The sequence below is a fragment of the Macrobrachium nipponense genome, chromosome 36 (assembly GCF_015104395.2).
Source record: "Macrobrachium nipponense isolate FS-2020 chromosome 36, ASM1510439v2, whole genome shotgun sequence".
Classification (NCBI taxonomy): domain Eukaryota; kingdom Metazoa; phylum Arthropoda; class Malacostraca; order Decapoda; family Palaemonidae; genus Macrobrachium; species Macrobrachium nipponense.
Window position 1 is genome coordinate 55,564,790 of NC_087220.1, and position 23,187 is coordinate 55,587,976.

The window sequence follows — 23,187 nt, forward strand, 5'->3', positions numbered from 1 at the left end:
CTCTCTCTCTCTCTCTCTCTCTCTCTTTTACATTTGAGGTACATGAAATATGTACATGGGTAGTGTTATGCCATCCATTGCATCTGTTGCTTGGGTTGTTACATATGTTACAGAAGGTATCTGTATTATTGAGGTGTTTATCTTTGGCTCCACTGTCCATTATCATTAAAAATTGGATTTTCTGCATTTGGATTTTATAATCTTATAAACTTTTCTGCTTCGTCTTTCCTCTTAAATTGCAGTTCAGGCTAATTATAACCTGTGAGTTTTGTGTAACATACACTTTAACAATAAGTTGTATACAAACCCATTAATCATGATCCATCAGTGCTCTCCCCCTTATCCTCTCATCCAGAAGGGTTTTGACAAACCAGAATTAGAAACATCAGTTTGCAGATGGGACGATAAACTAGGCATGTCCCATGGGACTTTTCTTCTTTCTGTTCAAGTCTTTGTGGTTGAGTCCATCAAATGTAATAAGGGTGGTTATGATTATTGAATGGGTTTGCATAAAAATTTATTTGTACTACCTAATGAAAACTTCATTTTTGAAAAGAAAGCTATTACTGTGCATATGTATTAGTATTCAGATTTTTACCCAATAGGAGCATTTGTCATCCACATTTTATATAGTAGTAATAGTCATGTTTGTTGACCATGCTCATTAAAGTTGCAGACAAAAGCATAAGAGAATATTTTTGTACTTATAGGTTTAGAATACTTGTTGGCAAGTGTGTGTGTGTGTGACTTTGTTTATGTCTACCTATTATAATACTCTGTTGAAATCAGATTTGGCCGTGAAGATTTATTGGCTACAATACTCTCTCGGATGGACGGAGGTGGCACTGGGGTCAAGAGGGTCCCATCTTATGTTGCACCTGACTTGGCCAATGACATTCGTCGTCACATGTCGGCTTCCATCCGCCAGAGGAAAGGTCCATTTCCTTGCCATTTTGTATCCGAGTTAGTTACATTTTCTCTGCCCGCAGGTAAGGAAAGTGGTATTTTCTAGCAAACATTTTACTGTTTAACAGAATGATATTGTTATTTATTAGTCTTGTGAATGCTGTAATCACAAAAGGTACTTATTTCCAGATATCGAAGATTTACCTGTAAGTGTACAAGAACAGTTGTTTGAAGAATTACTTGATAGAGATGCCCAAAAGCAACTAGAGGAGGATGCTCCTATCATTAATTGGTCCCTAGAAATTACAGATCGGCTGGGATCCAGACTATATGCTCTTTGGAATCGCACTGCAGGTTAGTAACGTAAACCTTCTTAGAGCCACCATTTTATACTGCATATGTATCCAATTAAGATTTACTGCTGGATGAATCCCCATTCAGTGCAGAAATTAATTTTATTGTAACTACCAAACTCTTCACTATTAGGACTTACTATATGAGACAGCATTAATAGCGACTTTAGTTAGATTTGGGGCAAAGATTGAAAAGAAAGATATACAGTAGGGTCCCCAATTATGCAAGAATTTGGTTGATCCATGGCCTCGCATAAACAGAAAATCGCAGATTTCGATACACATACCTAATGGGAATAATTCAATTAAGGCCAAGGCAAACTGCAACTTACCCATTCAAACGTATTTTTACTACCCATTTTCAGTACTTTCCATGTACAGGCAGTCCCCGGGTTATGACAGGTTCGGCTTATGACGTTCCGAGGTTAAGGCGCTTTTCAATTATATTCATCAGAAATTATTTCCAGGGTTACGACGCCTACAACACTGATCTGGCAGATAAAATATGACTCCAAAAATGCAAAATAATATTTGAATGTTTTTTTTGATGAAAAATGCAGTTTACATAGTTTTCAATGCACCCAATGCATTAAATGTAAGGTTTTCTTAGTATTTTTGATGATGTTCCGGCTTACGACGATTTTCGGAACTCCCGTCGTAACCTGGGGACTGCCTGTACTATACTGTACTATTTTCCAATTTAGAATTGTCCTTATGGATAAATAAAACATTAAAAAAGGTTTTAAAGTTTTAATAAGTTGAAAAAGTTTAAAATTATACCCAGGATAGCGAAAACTCCCACACTCAAACATTGCCACCACTGGGTGCAAGTGTACTGTACGATACAGTCATTTCCTGCTGTCAAAATCTAAAAACCTTTTGGGTGGAATTTCCTCTTTCCATCCTCTGCCAAAAAACCTTCAAACTCCTCAGTCTCTTCCTCCGTGAAGAGTTCTTCTGCTGAACCATTTGAGGTTTCGGCGACTGGCAGATCATTTGTCTTTTCACTCCCGTTAGGTCTAACAAACTTGGTTATGAGCACCTGTCTCTGTTTGTTTTGTTTCTAGATGTGAAGAGCCGAATAAAATGTAAATGGCACTCTGAACCATCTCAGCCCTCCGAACCTCGCAAATCTGTAATGAAAAATGAAAAAAAACATTAAAAATTTAACTTTAATTTCTTATGAAGTTAAGATCGAATGATTCTCTCTCTCTCTCTCTCTCTCTCTCTCTCTCTCTCTCTCTCTCTCTCTCAAACACATCCATTTCTCTGTCCACTTTCTCTTATGTAATTGCTTTCATCTAAATTTACTCCATGATAAACAAGAACTGATAACAATTCAAAATCTGATATGAAATTACAATTTCTTAAAAAGAAATTATAAAAATTCAAAATTCAACATGACAGATTCTTGAAGTTTAGATTGAATCACTCTCTCTCTCTCTCTCTCTCTCTCTCTCTCTCTCTCTCTCTCTCTCTCTCTCTCTCTCTCTCTCTCTCTCTCTCTCTACACATCTGCTTCTCTGTTAATTACTTTTACTAATAATTTTCATCAAAATTATTTCAACAATAGAAAAAAATAAAGGATTAAATGCCAAAAGTTAGTTGAAGCAAGTTAACCTAGACGGAAAAAAATGTTTACTTCAATGTCAGCAATGACAGATTTCAAGTTGTTGACTGCTGCCAAAGTGGAGGACACGGCACACAATGAAAGATCTTTAGGAGCAGCATCCTCATCTGTTGGCTGCTGCCAAGGTTCATGTTGAAGAGTGTCCTCAACTGCAGCGGCACTCATTATGTCTTCCTCCGTTGCTGCTTCCCCTTCGGCATGGATTTCTTGGAGCTCGTCCTCGAGCACGTCACCAAAACCTGTGAAGAAAAAAAAAATGAAATATTTTGAAATGAAATTTTGAATAAGATAAATAAAAGTTAGGTCAAACATTTTAAGATTAATTTTGATGCTACAGTACCTCTGACAAAATGTAAAGGGGTTATTCTAAAAGAAATCAAGAAAAAATAAGAAAAATCTTTAACTGTAACACACCTGGGACAAGACGAGCTTTGTGCACAGCAGCTGAAAGAACATCAGCTGATCGCTGGACTGGTTGGGCAGAGATGTTTGGAGTAACGAGGTCTGGGGCCAACTTCAACCAGCCATGCCTTACAATTGCCACATTTATATTTGTTCCAACACGTTATACAAACCTTCAGTCCTTTACATAAGGAATTACTATTCAGCGCCAGCTGGACTGGTCATAAGATTTACTAACAAGGTAGTTTGGCAGTAACTGCTGCTTGTCTGATGGTCGGGAGTCCCGCCCGAATGGAGATAAACATACCACTTTGCTTTAACCACCATCGGGTGAAGACGTGTACTTGCTGCTCTGCCTGCCTCTGTCGTGAGATTGTACCAAAGCTGTTACCTCATTTCAACCTGTTTGTACTAGATTACTATAGTGTGGAAATGAATGTTAAGTATTTTGTATTTATTTTGTTTACATTATTATTTGTGGAAGTGCATCGCTCATGGACATGCAGTCCCACGAATTGGAAAAGCCCCCTCACCCCCCCATCCAACCGGTGAGTGTGCCCCTGGAGCGGGAGGCTGTAAGTGTGGGGCTTTTAGGTCCAATGAGACCGTGGACCCTCATCCCTTATGTTCGAGATGCCGAGGGCACGAATGCTCTTGCTCTCTTACTTTCCTTCCTCCTAGTCAACTCCTGCGGATGGCTCTCTTCCCTTCAGGGGACGTGTCCCCCTCCGCCTCTTCACTTGATTTGTCGAGCGCAGAGGAGGAGGGCGACACCCGACTTTGAGTTGTACTCGGGGTCTTCTGTCCGTTCAGGGTGGGATCCTTCCCCTCTGAGCGAACAGGAAACATTAAACCCGACTATTGCTTCTCCATGTTTGTCTGCCTCCACGGGTGGAGATCTGCAGCAGGTGTGGCGATCTTTGAGCCTTTCGGGCACTCCGAGTATCCAGGGGCTGATTCATTATCTGGCTGCAGCCCCTGTCACTCACGGGGTAGAGACAAGGACAACCACAACAAATTCGACACCAGATTATGCCGCTCCACCGCACCTGGTGTACACCCAGCACGTGACTACAGTCACCCCTTTGGCCTCGGTACAAGCCCCGCTGCCGTACGTGCCCCGGAGGGAGATGGTTCCTCCTCTGCCTGGGTTTGCTGTCCTCGCCCTACCCCCTGGCTTCAAGTACCCTAAGAGCTCTCCCCTGGACGGTCCCCCTGTAGCTATCACTGTACCTGCTGTCTCCGTTCCTGCCCGAGGAAGTGCTGCCACTCCTGCAGGTCTCTCCGGACAGTTGGAGTTAGGCTGTGTTGCCACCGCAACTGCCTCGGCTCCATCCTGGATGGAGGACCTGTCTGCTGTCCTGAAGAAGCTGGAGAAGAAGTCCAGGAAGAGGAGGAAGGTGTTGTCATCTTCTCTGTCATCTTCTTCGTTGTCGTCTTCTGTCGCCTCTTCCCCTTCAACTTCCAAGGCCCCCCAGCCGAGGAAGAAGAAGGTGGCCTCGCCCCCCACAAGAAGTCTCGCTCGGAGACTTCTAAGGGTCTGTCCCGTTCCTCTGGGAATGGGGCCCGTCTCTCCTTCCACAGGGAAGAAGAAGACGGGGACCGTAGAGGTACCAGCTACTGCTGGTACCTCTTCTCCTGGTTCCAGAGGTTCCGCCTCCGGACCGGGAATAGTCTCAGCCGCTCACTTGCAAGCGCCACCGAGTGTACAATCACCTACTGGTGATCGTGCAGCCAGGAACCAGATGGCTGAGCATACTCACCGTCAGGATCCAGGCACGGAGCGGAAGGTTGACAAAAGTCGCTCAGGTGACTCTCGCCAGACCGGCAATCGCTCTCGTGACAATCCCCCAGTTCCCAGGGTTGACACGACGGCCCCACCAGACCGTTCACGTGTCGAGGCTGGGAAGAGGTTCCCCGGTCACCAGGACCAGCCTCGGCTGCTTCTGGTACCTTGACGTATCGTGAGGACGGTGCTCGCTCTCACCGTGTTAGCAGACACTACCAGTCACCTGACCATTGCTCCTACCGGGACCGGACGGATCGCACGACTGGTAGCAGCTCCCCTGACGCATGAGACCAACGCTACCATCCTTGGTCCAGTGCTTCTCTGCACAGAGACTGTTGGCCCAGACCTGCAGCTCGGTCGCCACCGTGGGTTGGTAATCGCCTGCAGTCCTCCTAGCCCGCCGGCTCTGCTGGTAGGCAGGGTAGGAGCATCAGGTCTTCCTCACCTGTCCCTTCAACCTCCTCAGGCTACACTGGGAGGAGCGAGGCGAACAGGAGTGACCACGAGGAGTACGCTCCTTATGGTCCGGCCATGAGAGCCTACGATCCTGGCTCATTCCTTGGACCCAGCAGATTGTATGCCCAAGTGGTTGGAGGAGACCATGAGGGGTCTGTCAAGGTTCTTCCTCCTGAAGGAAGTGTCTCGAGAGGTGATCGGCCTGGATGGATCTGCCGGTCCATCTCCTCAGGACGCAATCACCCCCAAGATACAGAGGTCCTTTGCAGAGGTCATTGCGCTGATTCGTCAGCACAACAACCTCGGGGAAGGATCGGTGGTTACTCCCTCTGACCCTCCATCGAGGTTAGTCGTTCTGAGGGCCTAAGAAGGAACCCAGAGCGACGGTGGGACTACCCCGGTCCACCTTGGCTAACGGTGTGTTGGACCAAGTGAACGTTCTCGTCTCCGGACAGGAGGACTCACTCAGGTCCAGCAGGTCGGACAAGCTGCTTCTCCCTCCTCTGCCTCGCCGATGGCGTCTCTACATGCTTTCGGTAGACCCGTTGCCAACCAAGCAGGTTGATCCGTAGATAGCTAGGCTAACTCCGTGAGTGCCTCTTCATCACCTGCTGTCTGAGAACCTCTGGTTCTCACAGCAAGAGGCATCGGTCCTGGAATCTACTGCCATAGCAGCTTTCCAAGCCGTCTCCTGGCTGGATCTGTGGTCTCTCACAGTATCCAGAGTCGCAGCCTCCTCAGGACCTATTGTTCCCGAGGAAGACTTGGGGTTTGGGAAACTCTGCCAGTCTGGAGGTAGGGTCATCTTCTACCTCGCCCACCAGACAGCCAACCTGTGGGCCGACCTGGTTCTGAGAAGACGGGACTCAGTCCTGACTCGGGTAACCAGAGCGGCCGGTCGAGAGGTAACGTTGGGTCTATGTAATGGACCGTTGCTGGGTTCCTCCTCTCTTCCCTAGAGAGATGGTGGATACTGTGGTGGAAAAGCGGAGAACTGAGGACAGTGACCGCCTAGTACACCAGGCAGTTTCGAAGACTTTTGGGCAGTCTTGATCAACTGCGGCCAAGCCTCGGAGCTTGGCTAGCACTTCTTCTGCTCCCAAGACGCTAGCACCGTCAAGGGTAGCGCGAGTAAAGACCCAGCCTTCCTCTTTCGCTTTGAGGAGTCAGTGTCAGCCCTCCTCTCAAGCCGCCTCCTCTCGCGGGAGAGCGGCTAAGCGGAAGGGGAAGAGAAGGAAATGCTAGGGGAGGGGGGGGGGGGGTTGCCTGGCGAGCCATTGGGCAGCTTGGCAGCGCTACGGAGCCGAGACCTGGGTAGTGGATGTCCTTTGGGAGGGATACCTACTGCCCTTCGCGTTGAAGCCACCCCTCACTTCACACCCGGTCCACTTTCAGATGTACGTCCCCGGTTCTCCCAGGGATGTAGCACTGAAACAAGAAGTCAAGACAATGCTGAGCAAACAAGCTGTGGAGATTGTGCGAGATCAGTTTCTGGGTTTCTACGGCCAACTCTTCCTGGTGAAGAAGTCTACTGGGGTCTGGAGACCGGTGATAGAACTCTCTCCCTTGAACTGTTTCGTTCGCCAGACTCGGTTCGCAATGGAAACAGCACGCTCAGTGCTTGATTCTATCAGGGAGAACAATTTCCTGCTTTCGGTGGCCCTGAAGGATGCGTATTTCCAAATACCCATCTACCAGTCCTCCAGGAACTACATCCGCTTTATCCTTGATGGGTCGGTGTACCAATTCAGGGCACTTTGTTTCAGTCTCTCAACCGCCCCACAGGTGTTCACGCAAGTCTTCACTCTGGTGTCGGCTTGGGCCTATTCAGTCGGGGTACGTCTGATGAGGTATCTCGACGATTGGCTGGTTCTGGCAAGCAGCTCGCAGTTGCTACAGGACAGACATCGACTCTTCGACTTCTGCTGCGATCTGGGGATTGTGGTCAATGTTGAGAAGTCAGATCTCAAACCCAAGTAGAGGATAAAGTACCTGGGCATGCTGATCGATATGGTAGCAGCACGAGTCTTCCCCACAGACTCGCAGATTAGCAGGTTCAGGGAGGCAGCCAGTCGGTTCCTGTCACGACAGGAACAGTCAGCTCAGCTGTGGCAAGTCGTGATTGGTCACCTGTCGTCACTAGAGAAGTTAGTCCCTCACGGGTGTCTTCACCTGCGGTCTCTTCAGTGGAGACTAAAGGAGTGCTGGTCACAGGCACGGGATCCACAATCCTTCCCAGTTCCTCTCACGTAGGAAGTAAGGGAGGACCTGGCCTGATGGCTAGACAACAGGAACCTCTTAGTAGGAGTGCCCCTGCGCACTCCACCTCCAGAGATGCTTCTGTTCTCAGACGCATCGACCAAGGGTAGGGGTGCACACCTGGAAGAGTTGCTGGTTGCAGGAGTGTGGAACCATCACGACAGGCTCCTTCACATCAACTTCCTGGAACTCAAGGCTATGTTCCTCGCTCTCCAAGAGTTCTGGGAACGACTGATGGGACACTCAGTGGTGTTGATGAGCGACAACACCACGGTAGTGGCATACGTCAACAAACGTGTGGCCTAGTGTCCTTCCCGTTGCACCAGTAGATGAAGCAGATGCACGAGTGGGCCATAGCTCACTTGGTAGAGCTGTCAGCCAGATACATTCCAGGCAAGAGGAATGTAGTGGCAGACAAGCTCAGCCGCTAGAATCAGGTGTTTTGGAGAATGGTCGCTTCACCCAGACGTGGCAGAAAGGCTCTTCGACCTGTGGGAGCGTCCAGTAGTGGATCTGTTTGCCACCTGGCACAACAGAAAACTTCAGGTTTTCTTCTCAGTTGTGCCGGACCCATGGGCAGCTGCAGAGGACGCGTTCCAACACCCCTGGGACAACCTCGTAGTCTACGCCTTTCCCCCATTCTGCTTGATTTGCAAGGTGATCAGCAAGGTGCTGCTCACCAGCAATCTTCGGATGATTCTGGTGGCACCCAAATGGCCTTAGGCCATTTGTTATCCCTACCTGCTGGCTCTTCTCTCGGAGGCACCGCGAGAGATTCCCCATGGCACAACCTGCTGTGCCAACTGCACGTAGAACGGTACCACCAGGCAGTTCATTCCCTGTGTCTTCATGGTTGGTGGGTATCCACCATCTCTTGCAAGCGAGAGGCTTTTCTCACTGAGCAGCAACAGAGATGGCTGGTTACCTCAGACAGTCCTCTGCAGCAGTATGCCAGGGAAAGTGGTCCATCTTCTGTGGTTGGTGTCGTAGACGGGGGGTCTATCCGCTCAGAGCCACTCTTCAGCAGATAGCGGATTTCCTCAACTTTCTTCGCAGAGAGAAGCTCCTCTCTGTCTCCGCAGTCAAAGGCTACAGAGCCGCCCTGGCCCTAGTCCGTAAACTGTGAGGAGCCGATATTTCCTCCTCCATGGAAATATCTCTCCTAATGAGGAGCTTCAAGAGGTCTTGCCCACCCAGGGAACGCTAGCCCCTGGGGTGGGATGTGACTCTTGTCTTAGGAGCTTGACTCGCAGACCCTACAAGCCACTCCGAGAGTTGTCAGACAGGGATCTGACCCTCAAGACAGTCTTTCTGCTGACCCTGGCATATGCAAAGAGAGTAGGAGAACTTCGCGGTCTTTCCTTCGATGTTAAACACTCAGGGGGAATGGGGAACGGTTACGCTCTATTTCGTCCCAGATTTCATAGCAAAGACTCAGAACCCTTCGATCCCTGATGCCAGGTTCGAGTCCTTCACAAACCTCTCCCTGGAAGACTTCACCAAAAATGATGCGGATGAGATGCTGCTTTGTCCTGTGAGGGTGTTACTGCGCTATCCGAAGAAAACTCAACACCTCAGGCCTGAATGTCGACACCTCTTTGTTAGCACCAGCGTGACCAAGAAGGAAGTGTCCAAGAACACTGTTTCTTTCTGGCTTCATGAGGTAATCTAGAAATCATACGACTCCGACAGGAGTGCCGACACCAGTACCTTTCATCCGAGAGCCCACAAAGTCAAGAGGCATTGGTCCATCCCTTGCATTCTGCAAGAACTTGTCCGTGGCACAGGTACTGAAGGCAGGGGTATGGGCCAACCAGACCACCTTCACCTCCTACCTTTGGGATATTGCCCACAGGTCCTTGGACACTTTTTCCTTGGGACCCATGGAGGCTTCTCAACATGAATGTAGAGTGAATGAGTGTGACTGGCTTCTCTTCCTCCTCTTTTTCTTTGCTCTCCTTGTGGGCAGACGGTAGCGGTCGTCACGACGCTGGACAGGACGACGATGCAGGTAAGCTATGTAGCTGAGCTCCAAGGGGGGAAGCGGACACCAGTAAGAGACAAACACAATACTTTATATTTGGCCTTTACATAGGACCTAGTTCTTGCTTGCTATTCATATGAGGTACGTTTGCCTCCCTCTTATGAATTGGCCCAGAGGTCTGACCACTGATCTTGCAGTGCACACTCCGATCAGTTGGACAGAGGCTAGGTTCCCCCCTTTGCTCTTACAACCAAGGAGGGAACCCAGGTTGGGCAAACACCAGTCTGTTCACAAGACTCAGATTCCCCCCACCAATAAGTGAGTCTTCCTTATGTAAAGGACCGAGAGTTTGTATAATGTGTCGGAACAAATCACAGTTTTTGAAATAAATTGTATTTTTTCTAACTATACAAACCTCATGCCACCCCTCACTCTGTTCCTAGGCCTGAAGTAAAGTGATATGTTTACCTCCAGTCGGGCGGGACTCCCGACCATCAAACAAGCAGGTACTGCCAAACTACCTTGTTAGTAAATCTTACGACCGGTCCAGCTGGTGCTGAATAGTAATTCCTTATGTAAAGGACCTCAGGTTTGTATAGTTAGGAAAAATACAATTTACTTTCAAAAAATGTTATTGTTATAATACAATTAAGTTTGTTCATACTTACCTGGCAGATATATATAGCTGTATTCTCCGAAGTCCGACAGAATTTCAAAACTCGCGGCACACGCAGTGGGCGGCCAGGTGGTAGTACCCATTCCCGCCGCTGGGAGGCGGATATCAGGAACCATTCCCATTTTCTATTCATATTTTATCAGTGCCACTGTCTCCTGAGGGGAGGTGGGTGGGCACTTAATTATATATATCTGCCAGGTAAGTATGAACAAACTTAATTGTATTATAACAATAACATTTTGTTCATGAAACTTACCTGACAGATATATATATAGCTGAATCCCACCTTCGGATGGTGGGAAGAGACAGAATAGGATTTGTAGGAAACTTAAATTAAGTAGATGATGTACACCTATTGGTTTCCTCACCTGTTAGCAAAGTAGACTCTGTGATTACTGTCACTTAAGCCTGCTTGTGCTTAATCAGAGTTGCCAGCCAGGTGGAGACCTGTAGTGCTGGTGCGCTCTGGATGCTCTGTCAACGGGGACGTGACCTCAACGTGACAAGAACATCGAGCCATACATATGAGGGCAACGAAGCAACGGACCACCACCTGACCAACTATCCAAGACCCCCTGAACACTAAGCTAAGAGATGGGAGGTCTTCACCAAAGACTCACCACAACCCAAAAAACACAACAACTAAAAACTAACCTAAACCTAACTAAGGGATAGGGAGAGAGCTACCTTCAGCCCCCAAGACTGTGTCTGCAGAAACGTATGGCCCAAGAGAACACAGTCCTCGTATATCGTTCTCACATCTCTCAAGTAGTGTCGAGGCGAAATAACTGAAGTTGCTTCCTCCAAAAAGGTGAGGCGTCAAGGATGTCCTTGATCGACATGTTCCTTTGGAAGGCAAGCGAGGTTGCGACAGCTCTGACCTCGTGAGCTTTCACTCGCAAGAGCCTCAAATCGGTCTTCTGGTAAGACGAATGAGCCTCTTTAATCACGTCCCTCAGAAAGAACGCCAAAGCATTCTTGGATAATGGTATATCGGGCCGTTTAACCGAACACCACAGATTATCTGAGGGACCTCGTACCTCCTTTGTCTTGTGAACATAAAACTTTAGAGCCCTGACAGGGCACAGGGCTCTCTCAGGTTCTGGCCCACAAGGCTTGTCATACCCTTAATTTCAAAGCTCCTTGGCCAAGGGTTAGACGGGTTTTCATTTTTTGCTAAAAAAGTGGGACTCAAAGAGAAGACAGCATTGTCACCTTTGAAGCCCACTCGCTTACAAATGGCTTGAATTTCGCTAACTCTCTTCGCCGTCGCCAGAGCAGTTAGGAAAAAGAGCCTTCTTCGTCAAGTTCCTAAGAGACACTTCATGGAGAGGCTCGAAAGGACTCGACATCAACAGTCTAAGGACTAAATCTAAGTTCCAAGAAGGAGGCCTCGCCTGAGGTATCTTGGTAGTCTCAAAAAATGATCTCAAGAGATCGTGAAGATCTCTGTTGTCAGTAAGGTCTAGGCCTCTGTGTCGGAAGACTGCTGACAGCATACTCTTATATCCCTTGATGGTCGGACTGCCAGCTTCTGCACATTTCTTCAAAAATAAGCAGGAAATCGGCTATCTGGCTCACAGAGGTAGTGGAAGAGGAAATTCCCTCCTTTCTACACCATGCCCTGAAGGAAGCCCACTTCGACTGGTAAACAGCTCTCGAGGAAGTCCTCCTTGCGTTGGCGATCGCTTTCGCAGCTGCTTTAGAAAAACCTCTCGCTCTGGCCAACTTTTCGATAGTCTGAACGCAGTCAGACCCAGAGCGGAGAGGATTCGGTGATATCTTGCGAAGTGGGGCTGTCTGAGTAGATCTTTCCTCCAGGGCAACGTCCTCCGGAAAGTCTATGATGAAGGACATTACCTCCGTGAACCATTCCTTCGCGGGCCACATCGGGGCGATCAGGGTCAACCTCGTCCCCTCCGATGCCGCGAACTTCCTTACTACTTCCCCATGATCTTGAATGGCGGGAAGGCATACAGGTCCAGGTTCGTCCAGTCCCAGAGCAGAGCGTCTATAGCGACTGCTCCGGATCCAACACAGGGGAGCAATAAAGAGGCAACCTCTTCGTCCTCGACGTCGCAAATAGGTAGACTAAAGGACGTCCCCACAGTCTCCATAGCTCTCGGACAGACGTCCTGGTGCAGCGTCCATTCCGTCGGCAGGATCTGATCCTGTCGGCTGAGAAGGTCTGCTCTGACGTTCTGGACTCCTGCGATAATCTCGTCAGGATCCTGATTCGCCTCGCATCTGACCCACAGCAGAATCTCCCTCGGCCTAAGTAAAATAGAGGACGGGAGTGTGTACCTCCCTGATTCTTTAGGTACGCAAGGGCCGTGGTGTTGTCCGAGTTGACTTGGACAACTTTTTCTGCAACCTTTTGCTGGAAAAACTGTAGCGCCAGGAAAACCGCCGCTAGTTCCTTCACATTGATGTGCCAGGACACCTGTTCCCCCCTCCAGGTGCCTGACACTTCTTCCCCTTGCTCCCCATCCCGACACCGAGGCGTCGGAAGAAAACAAAAACACTAGGTCGGGGCTCAGAAGCTTAGGGACAACCCCTCTCGAAACTTCCGAGGATCTAACCACCATCTTAGATGGTTCTTCACCGATTTGGTGATCATAAAGGTCGCATCCAGATCCTCTTTGACTCTCCATTTCTTCTGCCAAGAAAAACTGGAGAGGGCCTGAGGTGTAGTCTTCCCAGGGAAAACAAACTTTTCCAGCGAGGAAATGGTCCCCAGCAGACTCATCCACTCCCTCGCCGAGCAAGCTTCCTTCCCCAGGAAGGCCGAAACTCTCTCTAAGCCTTGCAGCTGTCGTTCCTGGGACGGAAACGCTCGAAAAGCCACTGAATCCATCTGAATCCCCAGATACACGATGGACTGTGTTGGGGTCAGATGCGATTTTCTTTTTCGAGGTTGACCAGAAGTCCCAGGGGACCACCTCGCCAAGGCTAACGTGAAGTGAAGGTCCGCCTTCAGACACCTCTCTTCTGACGATGCTCTGATAAGCCAATCGTCGAGATACAGGGACACTCTTATTCCTGCAGAATGTAACCATCTCGCTACGTTCTTCATGAGCATGGTAAATACCATCGGAGCCGTGCTTAAACCGAAACAAAGGGCTCGGAATTGCCAAACTTTGTCCTTTAACACAAACCTCAGAAACTTTCTTGAAAGAGGGTGGATAGGCACGTGAAAGTATGCGTCCTGTAGGTCCAAGGACCCCACCTTCCATCGCCCGGTCTTAAGGCTCCTAGAAACGACTGAGGCGTTTCCATCTTGAATTTTTTCTTTTCTATGAAAAGATTCAGCCTGCTTACGTCCAAGACTGGACGCCACCCCTGACGACTGCTTTGGTACCAGGAAAAGTCTGTTGTAATATCCTGGTGACCCCAGGTCTAAGACCTGTTCCACCGCTCTTTTCTTGATCATTTGATCGAAAAGAATCTGACGTTTCTCCCCTTGATATGACGGGGAAAGATCTCTGGGAGTTGTGGATAGAGGAGGAGGGTCCAAAAAGGGGATCTTGTACCCCTGTTCCACTATCTTGAGGGACCACGCATCTGTATCTCTCTCTCTCCATGCCCCCGCAAAGAACTTTAGCCTGGCTCCGACCGGCATCTGAAGGACTTGATTCTCACTTAGAGGATTTCGTAGGTTTGAAGGAACCTCTTCCTCTTGCAAGCCCTCTCCCTCGAGGAAGCAGCTCTCCGAGGGAGGAGCAGCGCAGCGAAAAGGGTTTAACGTTTTTTAACCTTCCTAGGTGGTTCGTCCAAAAGACGACGTGGTAGGGACTGCGGGACGTCTTGAAGACTGGGCCAAGAGGTCCTGGGTAGCCTTCTCCTGTAGGCTCACTGCCAGGTCCTTTACCATAGCCTGGGGGAAGAGATGGCTCGAAAGAGGCGCAAAGAGAAGCTCCGCTTTCTGCGATGTAGAAACAGACCTAGCCGTAAAGTTGCAGAAAAGCGCTCTCTTCTTGAGAAAAGCAGTGCCGAAATGAGACACTAACTCTTCCGAACCATCCCTGACGGCCTTGTCCATGCAGGATAACACATTGGACAGCTCCCCCAGACTCAACGAGTCAGGACTCCTAGATTGAAGATCCAGGACTCCCAAGCACCAGTCTAGAAAGTTAAAGACCTCAAGAGTCCTTAACAGACCTTTCATGTGATGGTCAATCTCCGTTGGCGTCCACAAAATCTTAGCGGTCGATAAAAGAGACCTCTTCTGTGCATCGACCAGACTAGCAAAGTCCCCTTGGGAAGACGACGGGATCTTAACTCCTACTTCTCCTTTGGTCTCATACCAGATGCCGCCTTTCCCCACGGACTTTGAAGGAGGAAGGGCGAAAGTCGACTTGCCCTGATCCTTCCGACGTTCCATCCAATCCTGCAACTTCTTAAACGCTCTCTTAGTGGACAAAGAAGTTTTCATTTCCACAAACTCCGGAACCTTGCACGACTTAGATGACGAAAACTGAGAGGGTGGAGACTTGGAGCTGCAGGCTGGAACTTCTCTCCAAAAGAAGAGCGTAACAGTCGAACCAGCACCTTGTAATCGGACACAGACGAAACTGAAGGCTGTTCCTCCTCAACTGAGTCCGCCGGACTACTAAGCTCTTCCTCCTCCTAAGAGGCAAAGGAGATTGCACCTCTGGAGAGGGCGTGCGCCCAACGGGTTAGCCTTCAACAAAGGCTTTCGAGGATTACGTATCTCAGCTTCTTCAAAGCGACCGACCTTCTGTCGATCCTTAGAGCTCGAAGAACGAAGAGCGTCTTGACCGCGCTGAGCATCAAGAGAGGCTACTCTTACTCGCTCTAGAGGAGCGTCCTTACGCTTTCCGCTAAAGCGTCCAGCTTTCGCTTTCAAAGCGTCCTTCTGGGCGCTCTCGAAAGCCTTCTCAATAGGCAAAGCGTCTAGCAAAACGTCCCGACGAGCGTCTCAAAAGCAGTCCTGCCGAGCGTCCTCAAAAGCTCCTCCAAGGGTCTGCCGAGCGTCCTCAAAGGCGTCCTGACGCGTGGGGGCTGATCAGGACGTCGAGAGGAAGAAAAGCGTCCTGTCCACGAGACTTCCTACCCATAGAACGAGAACGAGGAAGCTCCGAAGGAGAAGCAAGCGGAGACAGAGACGAACGAGGAGACGGAGAAGGGGACTGCCTCGTCCTCTTGACAGGCAGTCTGGCGTCCTTCCTACGCTTAGGCTCAACTGCTGCTGGGCGAGTCTTCGAGCCATTAAAAGCAGACAATTGGTCTTGAAGAGACACAAGAATATTCTTCGTTGGTGAAGAAACAAGAGGAGGTGAAGGGCTGAGCCTGCGAGAAGACGAGGGGCGAGGGGACGCCTCCTTCCTTCTCACAGGTACAGCAACCTGCCTCTCCGAGGCGCGAGAGAAGCGCTTCTCAGCGTCGTCCTCGGACGACGTCCTACCTCTCTTCTGTGGAGGAAACGCGTCATACGACGCAGGAGAAGACCGCAACGATAACGGAGAGAGGGGACGTAAAGCGTCCTCCCTCGGAAAAGTCCTTTTCAACGGACGCGAGTCTCTCCGAGCGCTCCACCCCTTGAGCGGAGGGGAGGGCGCCTCGGAGAAAAACAGTCCTTAAAGGATGCGAGCCTGAGCACGCTCCTTGGCAGCCTGGGAACTAACAACAGGTCCTGCCGAAGGGACGCCAGATCGGTGGGGAGCCCCGTAACCCTCTTGTGGCTTTCGACATACCCACTCCCTGAGTCCTGGGAGTCAGATAGAGGTCTAGGCCTAGAGGCGTTATGGGCCGATCTGACGCCCCCTCCACAACACTAGGGGCACGATCACACACTTTACTTGAGCCGTTTTCTAGGGCCAACACTTTGGACTCTAGAGTGCGTAACGACTCTAGAATCAGAGAAAGGGCATTACCTTCTCCAGACACAGAACCAGGGCCCTCAGGCAACCACACAGGATTAGGTGAAGCAAATTCTACTGGTGTTAAAATGGGTGAAATGTTACTTCCCTTACCTTTCGTAGAACCGCTCTTGGAGGAAGCCCTCCTGATCCTATCGCGTTCCAACTTACGCCGGTAGGACTCATACACCTTCCATCCATCATCAGTCAAACTTTTGCATTCAATGCATCGATCATCCAACACACAAACATGCCCCCTACACCCCATACATACTGTGTGGGGATCTACCGATGATTTCGGTAGCCTCACCTTGCAATCACTCCTCACACACACTCTGAAGCTCAACTGAACTTGATCCAGACATCACTTTCAACAGGAAAAGCCAATCCAAAATAAAAAAAACAGTCCACTATCGCGTATGCCAATCCAACAATCCAGAGTCAAAACCAAAAGTCAATCCAGATACTTAGAACGAGTCAAATCCAAAAATCCTGGGCGGAGGTCTGTAAACAGGTGTTTACCGACCGGCGACAGAAAAAATATGAATAGAAAATGGGAATGGTTCCTGATATCCGCCTCCCAGCGGCGGGAATGGGTACTACCACCTGGCCGCCCACTGCGTGTGCCGCGAGTTTTGAAATTCTGTCGGACTTCGGAGAATACAGCTATATATATATCTGTCAGGTAAGTTTCATGAACAAATTGTGATTTTTCTATGCTGCCATAAGGTGGTCTATGCCACGCCTAACGGTAAATTGCCGCCAGTACTGGTGCACTGTGAGGAAATCCTCGTTCTCTTCCTCCTCCATCGGCTCATCCACATCAGAATCTTCTTCAATGATCTGTTGAAGCTCCACGTTAGACTCTGTACACTTCTGAAAATCTCTGAATACAGTCTGGTGATAAAGAGCCTTGACACAAGCGATGATCTCCTGAAAATATGAAATAAAAATGACTGAAGACAATTTGTTTAATTTGCCTTCAAAAACTCTCTCTCTCTCTCTCTCTCTCTCTCTCTCTCTCTCTCTCTCTCTCTCTCTCTCTCTCTCTCGTCGCTCTGCCTCTCTCTCTCCTCTCTTCTCCTCTCTCTCTCTCTCTCTCTGTCAAGTGACAAGTTTACGGGTATACTTTTGTAGCCTTATTCATGGGTGGGATATACTGCAGTGGGATCAGAATAAGAACCTTACTCATTTTTTGCTGAAATTACAGGCAGTCCCCGGCTTACGACGCTCCAAGGTTACAACGCTTTTCAATTATATTTATCAGAAATTATTTCCAGGTTTATGACTCCAAAAATGCAAACTAATCAATATTTGAGGGGTTTTTGATGGAAAGCGCAATAAGAATGCAGTTTACATGGTTTTTAATCACCCAAAGCATTAAAAGTAAAGGTTTCTTAGGATTTTTGACGATGTTCCGGCCTACGACGATTTTTGGCTTACAACGCGTCTCAGAACGGAACCCCCGTCGTTACCTGGGGACTGCCTATATTTAGAACCCTGAAGGGTGGTTCCCATAGTACAACACCTATCCAAAAATGGTGATTCCCATTTTACAATCCTGTCACTCTCGCAAAAAATCGTCACGAACAGTTTATGAAAGAACTCCAGGGCTGTAGATGTTATTGTGGTAAAGGCCAAAATTGAGCCTTATTACTCTTGTTCAGTCTTTAGAATACAGGCAGTCCCTGGTTATCGGCAGGTGTGCCAATAAGCGAAAACTACCATTAACCGAAACTCTGCGATTTATGGCACCTCTTGTTAGGTATGTTATGGTGCCATAACTTTATTATTGGTGCCTTAGGGCATTATATGGCGGCTTATGGTGCCGATAACTGGAACTTGGCCTGTTATGGCGCCATAAGTCGCCGGTAACCGAGTCCACCAATAACCGGGGATTCCCTGTATGTGAACTGTTATGTCATGATTCCATTGTTACAGATGAAGTATGTTATAGGAGAATGGGCTGCATAGTATCATTAAGTAGCGTAAGCCTGTGCTTGAGCCAAGGAACATTGTTCTTTGTGGTATGCATCCTAAAGTTTGATTACTGTATTTATGTCTTTACAGGGGACTGCCTCCTAGACTCAATGCTGCAGTCTACCTGGGGCGTATTTGATCGGGAGAATGTCCTGAGAAGAGCATTGTCAGACAGCTTGTCAGAAGCTTCTCATTTGTAAGTACTTTAATAAAAAATATTAAGTTGGCTGTAAAATAAGAATAATTTCTGACAGGTAAATAAGGTTGGCTTATATGACCCTTTACATGTGTTACTTTGATCTTTCTCACAGATTCTATCCCCGCTGGAAAGAGTATGAACGCTGGCAAGCTCGCCTGTTAGACTATTATGTTCCAGAAGGTCAGGTTCTAGAGGAGTGGGCAGAACTGATATGCTTGGCCTCTCAACCTGGTGCTGCCTTGGAACAGCTACATATATTTGTGTTGGCGCATATTCTTAGAAGGCCAGTCATTGTGTACGGGGTGAAGTGTGTGAAAAGTTTTCGAGGAGAAGATCTAGGATTTGCTAGATTTGAAGGTAATTTGATGGGTCTATGACATCGATGATGTTAAGGTTAATTTATTTTACGCCCTAAGTTATCTCTGTTAGGATAACGTGAAGTCATGTAATACGTAGATTAATATTTAAGAATTTAGTTATCTAAATATATTAATAGTTGAACTAAAAACAAAAGTTAGTCATCTTGAAGGGTTAATTTTTAATGCAATATTCTTACATCATATTTTTACAGGTGTTTATTTGCCTCTGTTGTGGGAACCTTCATTTTGCTGGAAGTCTCCCATAGCCTTAGGATACACTCGGGGTCACTTCTCAGCTCTGGTGCCCATGGAACCTGATTCTCCTGATAATTTAGGAGCAGGTATGTTTTATTTAAAGTTTATAATTTCATTGGAATGATTGATAAGCATGGTCCTTCAGCTACACAGCCAGACAAATTCCTTGAAGATTTAAAGATTCAGTAGAAGATTTTAACCATTCTAATTATTTGGTGCTAATTTAACTAGAATATGATCTGAGATGTACAATCACTTTTATTTTAGAGTACTATGTCCTGAAGAACTAAATATTTTATCAAAGATCAATGCTACAGTTTCCATTATATCCTGAAAGAAAGCTCATTAACCCTTAAACGCCAAATGGACGTATTAAACGTTGAGTCAAAATGTCTCCCGTATGCCGAATGGACGTACCATACGTTGACTCAAAAAAATTTTTTTAGAAAATCGCGGAAAAAATACTATAGGGCCTACCGCCAAAAACTTATGAATCAAAAAATACTTATAGGCCTACCAGCCAAAAAACTTTTGAATCACGCGCCTTGGGGGATGCTGGGAGTTCACGGATCAAGGCGTTGTTTTGTTTACAATTGTTACGCAGGCGCGCAAGCACGAATTTCTTTCTTATCGCACTAAAAAGTATCAGTGACACATCTCGGAAATTATTTAGTCACTTTGACATAATTTTTGCACTGTTTTAAATTATCCGTTTCATGAAGTATTATATATGAAAATGTGCGCAATTTCATTTAGAATACAACAAAAAAATACTCATGATTGTAGCTTTTATCAATTTTGAAATATTTACATATAAATAGCGATAAGTGCCAAAATTTTAACCTTCGGTCAACTTTGACTCTACCAAAAGGGTCGAAAAACGCAATTGTAAGCTAAAACGCTTATATTTTAGTAATATTCAACTATTTACCTTTAATTTTGCAACAAATTGGAAGTCTATGCACAATATTTCGATTTGTGGTGAATTTATGAAAAAACTTTTTTCTTTTTTTTTTCCTTACGTCCGTGCGGTAACTCTTCCGAAAAAAAAAATCATACATGCGATTGTGGTAATGTTTGCACCATTTTAAAATTAGCCGTTACATAAGTTTTATATATGAAAATTGTGCGCAATTTCATGCACAATTACAACTAAAAACAAACCCATGGTTGTAGCTATATCAGTTTTGAAATATTTTCATATAAAAAATGATAGTGACAAATTTTCAACCTTCGGTCAATTTTGACTCTACCGAAATGGTCGAAAAACGCAATTGTAAGCTAAAACTCTTATATTTTAGTAATATTCAATTATTTACCTTCATTTTGTAACAAATTGGAAGTCTCTAGCACAATATTTCGATTTATGGTGAATTTATGAAAAAAATAACATTTTCCTTACATCTGTGCGGTAACTATTCCGAAAAAATCATACGTGCAATTGTGGTAATGTTTGCACCATTTTAAATTAGCCGTTACATAAAGTTTTATATATGAAAATGTGTGCAATTTCATGTAGAATACAACGAAAAATAATTGAAGGTTGTAGCTTTCTCATTTCGAAATATTTGCATATAAATCATGATAAGTAGAAAAAAAAACCACGTTCGGTCAACTTTGACTCTACTGAAATGGTCGAAAAACGCAATTGTAAGCTAAAACTCTTATATTTTAGTAATATTCAATCATTTACCTTCATTTTGCAACAAATTGGAAGTCTCTAGCACAATATTTCGATTTATGGTGAATTTATGAAAAAAACTTTCCTTCCCTCCGCGCGCGGATTCTCCGCCATAAATTCTTTGAAAATTTGCTCCGTTTCATATTAGGCATTTCATAGAGTTTTATATATGAAAATGTGCAAAATTTCATGTAGAATAAAATGAAAAATATTTGAAGGTTGTAGCTTTTCTAATTTCCAAAATAATTGTATATAAAAAAAAAATTTATAAAAAAATTTCGACATTTGGTCAACTTTAACTCGTCCGAAATGGTCGAAAACTGCAATTGTAAGCTAAAACTCTTACAGTATCGTAATATTCCATCATTTAACTTCATCTTGAAATAAATTCGAAGTCTCTATAACAATATTTAGATTTATGGTGAATTTAAAAAAAAAAAAATTTTTTACGTCCGCGCATTACGAATTCATGCATCATTTTGTGATAATATTTTCTCTGTGTTGCTTTTATCGTTTTACAATGTGTTATATACCAAAATGATTGCAATTTAGTGTACATTACAACAAAAAAAAGTAACTTGTTACCTTTAACTGTTTTGCGCACAGCGCGATTTGAATACAGATTTGAATACAATTATATATGAAATTTTGTTTTTGTGCCATCATATATCGCATTATTTATATATGATAATGATAATTTTTTCATTTCTGATGGTTGCATACTAAACTTCAGCCAATGACAAAAAAAGGGAGCCAAAAATGAACTCTTAATCTTGAAAACTAAGCGAGCTGTGTTTTTTTGAAAAAAATATTTTTTCCGCTTCCGCTCTCACTCCGAAACACCTTTGGCTGGCACATGGGAGACAATTTTGTTTTTACCGCTTCGGCGTTTAAGGGTTAATCTGGCCAGATATAAGTGCAATGCCCAGTTTTGCATATTGATGACTAGGTGAGGAAAAAGCTGATACAGTATATCAAGAATGACAGTAAACAGCTATCATGTTAGTTAATTTGAGGTATAATTGCAAGCAGTAAGTGTACAGATTTTGGTGGTGCCAGGAGTTGCTGAGAGACTTTCATCAATTTTTTTATCTCTTTTTACATCTTAGTGATTGTTTTAGGGCATTTTTCTACTAACAGTATATTGTGTAACCAACAGTTTGATTTCATGTCCTTGTTTTATGCTTGACAAAAATCAATCAATCTGTTTTACAAGGATTCTCTAATTCCAATCTCTATAGTGTCAACCTTTTGTGTATTATTATATAGTAATTTAATGAGAGCACAGTGTTATGTTAACCCTCTTACGCCGACTGGACATATTTTACGTTGACATTTTTTGTCTCCCGTGTGCCGACTGGACGTATTTTACGTTGCCTTACAAAAGTTTTTTTTAAAATTCGCGGAAAAATACTTATAGGCCTCCAGCCTAAAACTTTTTGAATCACACCCCTTGGGGGATGCTGGGAGTTCACGGATCAAGGTGTTGTTTTGTTTACAATCGTTACGCAGGCGCGCAAGAGCGAATTTCTTTCTTGCCACACTAAAAATAAAAAAGTATCAGTGACACATCTCGGAAATTATTTTTGTCACTTTGACATAATTTTTGTACCATTGTAAATTAGCCGTTATATGAAGTATTATATATGAAAATGTGCGTATTTTTATGTAGAATACAACAATAAAATACTCATTATTGTAGCTTTTATCAGTTTTGAGATATTTTTGTATAAATAACGATAATTGCCAAAATTTCAACCTTCGGTCAACTTTGACTCTTCCAAAATGGTCGAAAAATGCAATTGTAAGCTAAAACTCTTATATTTTAGTAATATTCAATCATTTACCTTAATTTTGCAACTAATTGGAAGTCTCTAGCACAATATTTCGATTTATGGTGAATTTATGAAAAAACTTTTTCCTTACATCCGCCGCGGTAACTCTTCCGAAAAAAATCAGTCGAAAATTGCAATTGTAACTAAAACTCTTATATGTTTAAGTAATATTCAATCATTTACCTTTATTTTGCAATAATTGGAAGTCTCTAGCACATAGTTTTCGATTTATGGTGATTGAATTAAAAAAACTTTTTCTTACAGTCCGCGGAGCGGTAACAATAAACTCCTCGCGAAAAGATCATAACAATGCGATTGTGGTAATGTTTGACACCATTTTAAAATTAGCCATTTATAAAGTTTTATAGATGGAAATGTGCGCAATTTCAGAACAATACAACTAAAAACAACCATGTGTAGCTTATATCAGTTTTGCGATATTTTCATATAATAACGCTACTTGCAAAAATTTCAACCTATTCTGGTCAACTTTGACTCTAACAAAAGGTTCGAAAAACGCAATTGTAAGCTAAAAACACTT

At 45.4% G+C, this 23,187-nt stretch overlaps 1 protein-coding gene across 3 annotated transcripts in view; it reads left to right on the forward strand.

Moving 5' to 3' along the window:
• Positions 1-23,187, forward strand: part of LOC135203680 (ubiquitin thioesterase zranb1-like) — an 81,018-nt gene that overhangs the window by 28,533 nt on the left and 29,298 nt on the right. For all 3 annotated transcript variants that reach the window (XR_010311990.1, XM_064233577.1, XM_064233578.1), the window contains exons 4-8: positions 790-989; positions 1,096-1,260; positions 18,408-18,513; positions 18,629-18,873; positions 19,088-19,216. Coding sequence is in view for 2 of the 3 variants with exons in the window: in XM_064233577.1 (XP_064089647.1) it covers positions 790-989; positions 1,096-1,260; positions 18,408-18,513; positions 18,629-18,873; positions 19,088-19,216 (845 nt within the window). In the remaining variant the exon portion in view is untranslated. The remainder of the gene's footprint in view (positions 1-789; positions 990-1,095; positions 1,261-18,407; positions 18,514-18,628; positions 18,874-19,087; positions 19,217-23,187) is intronic.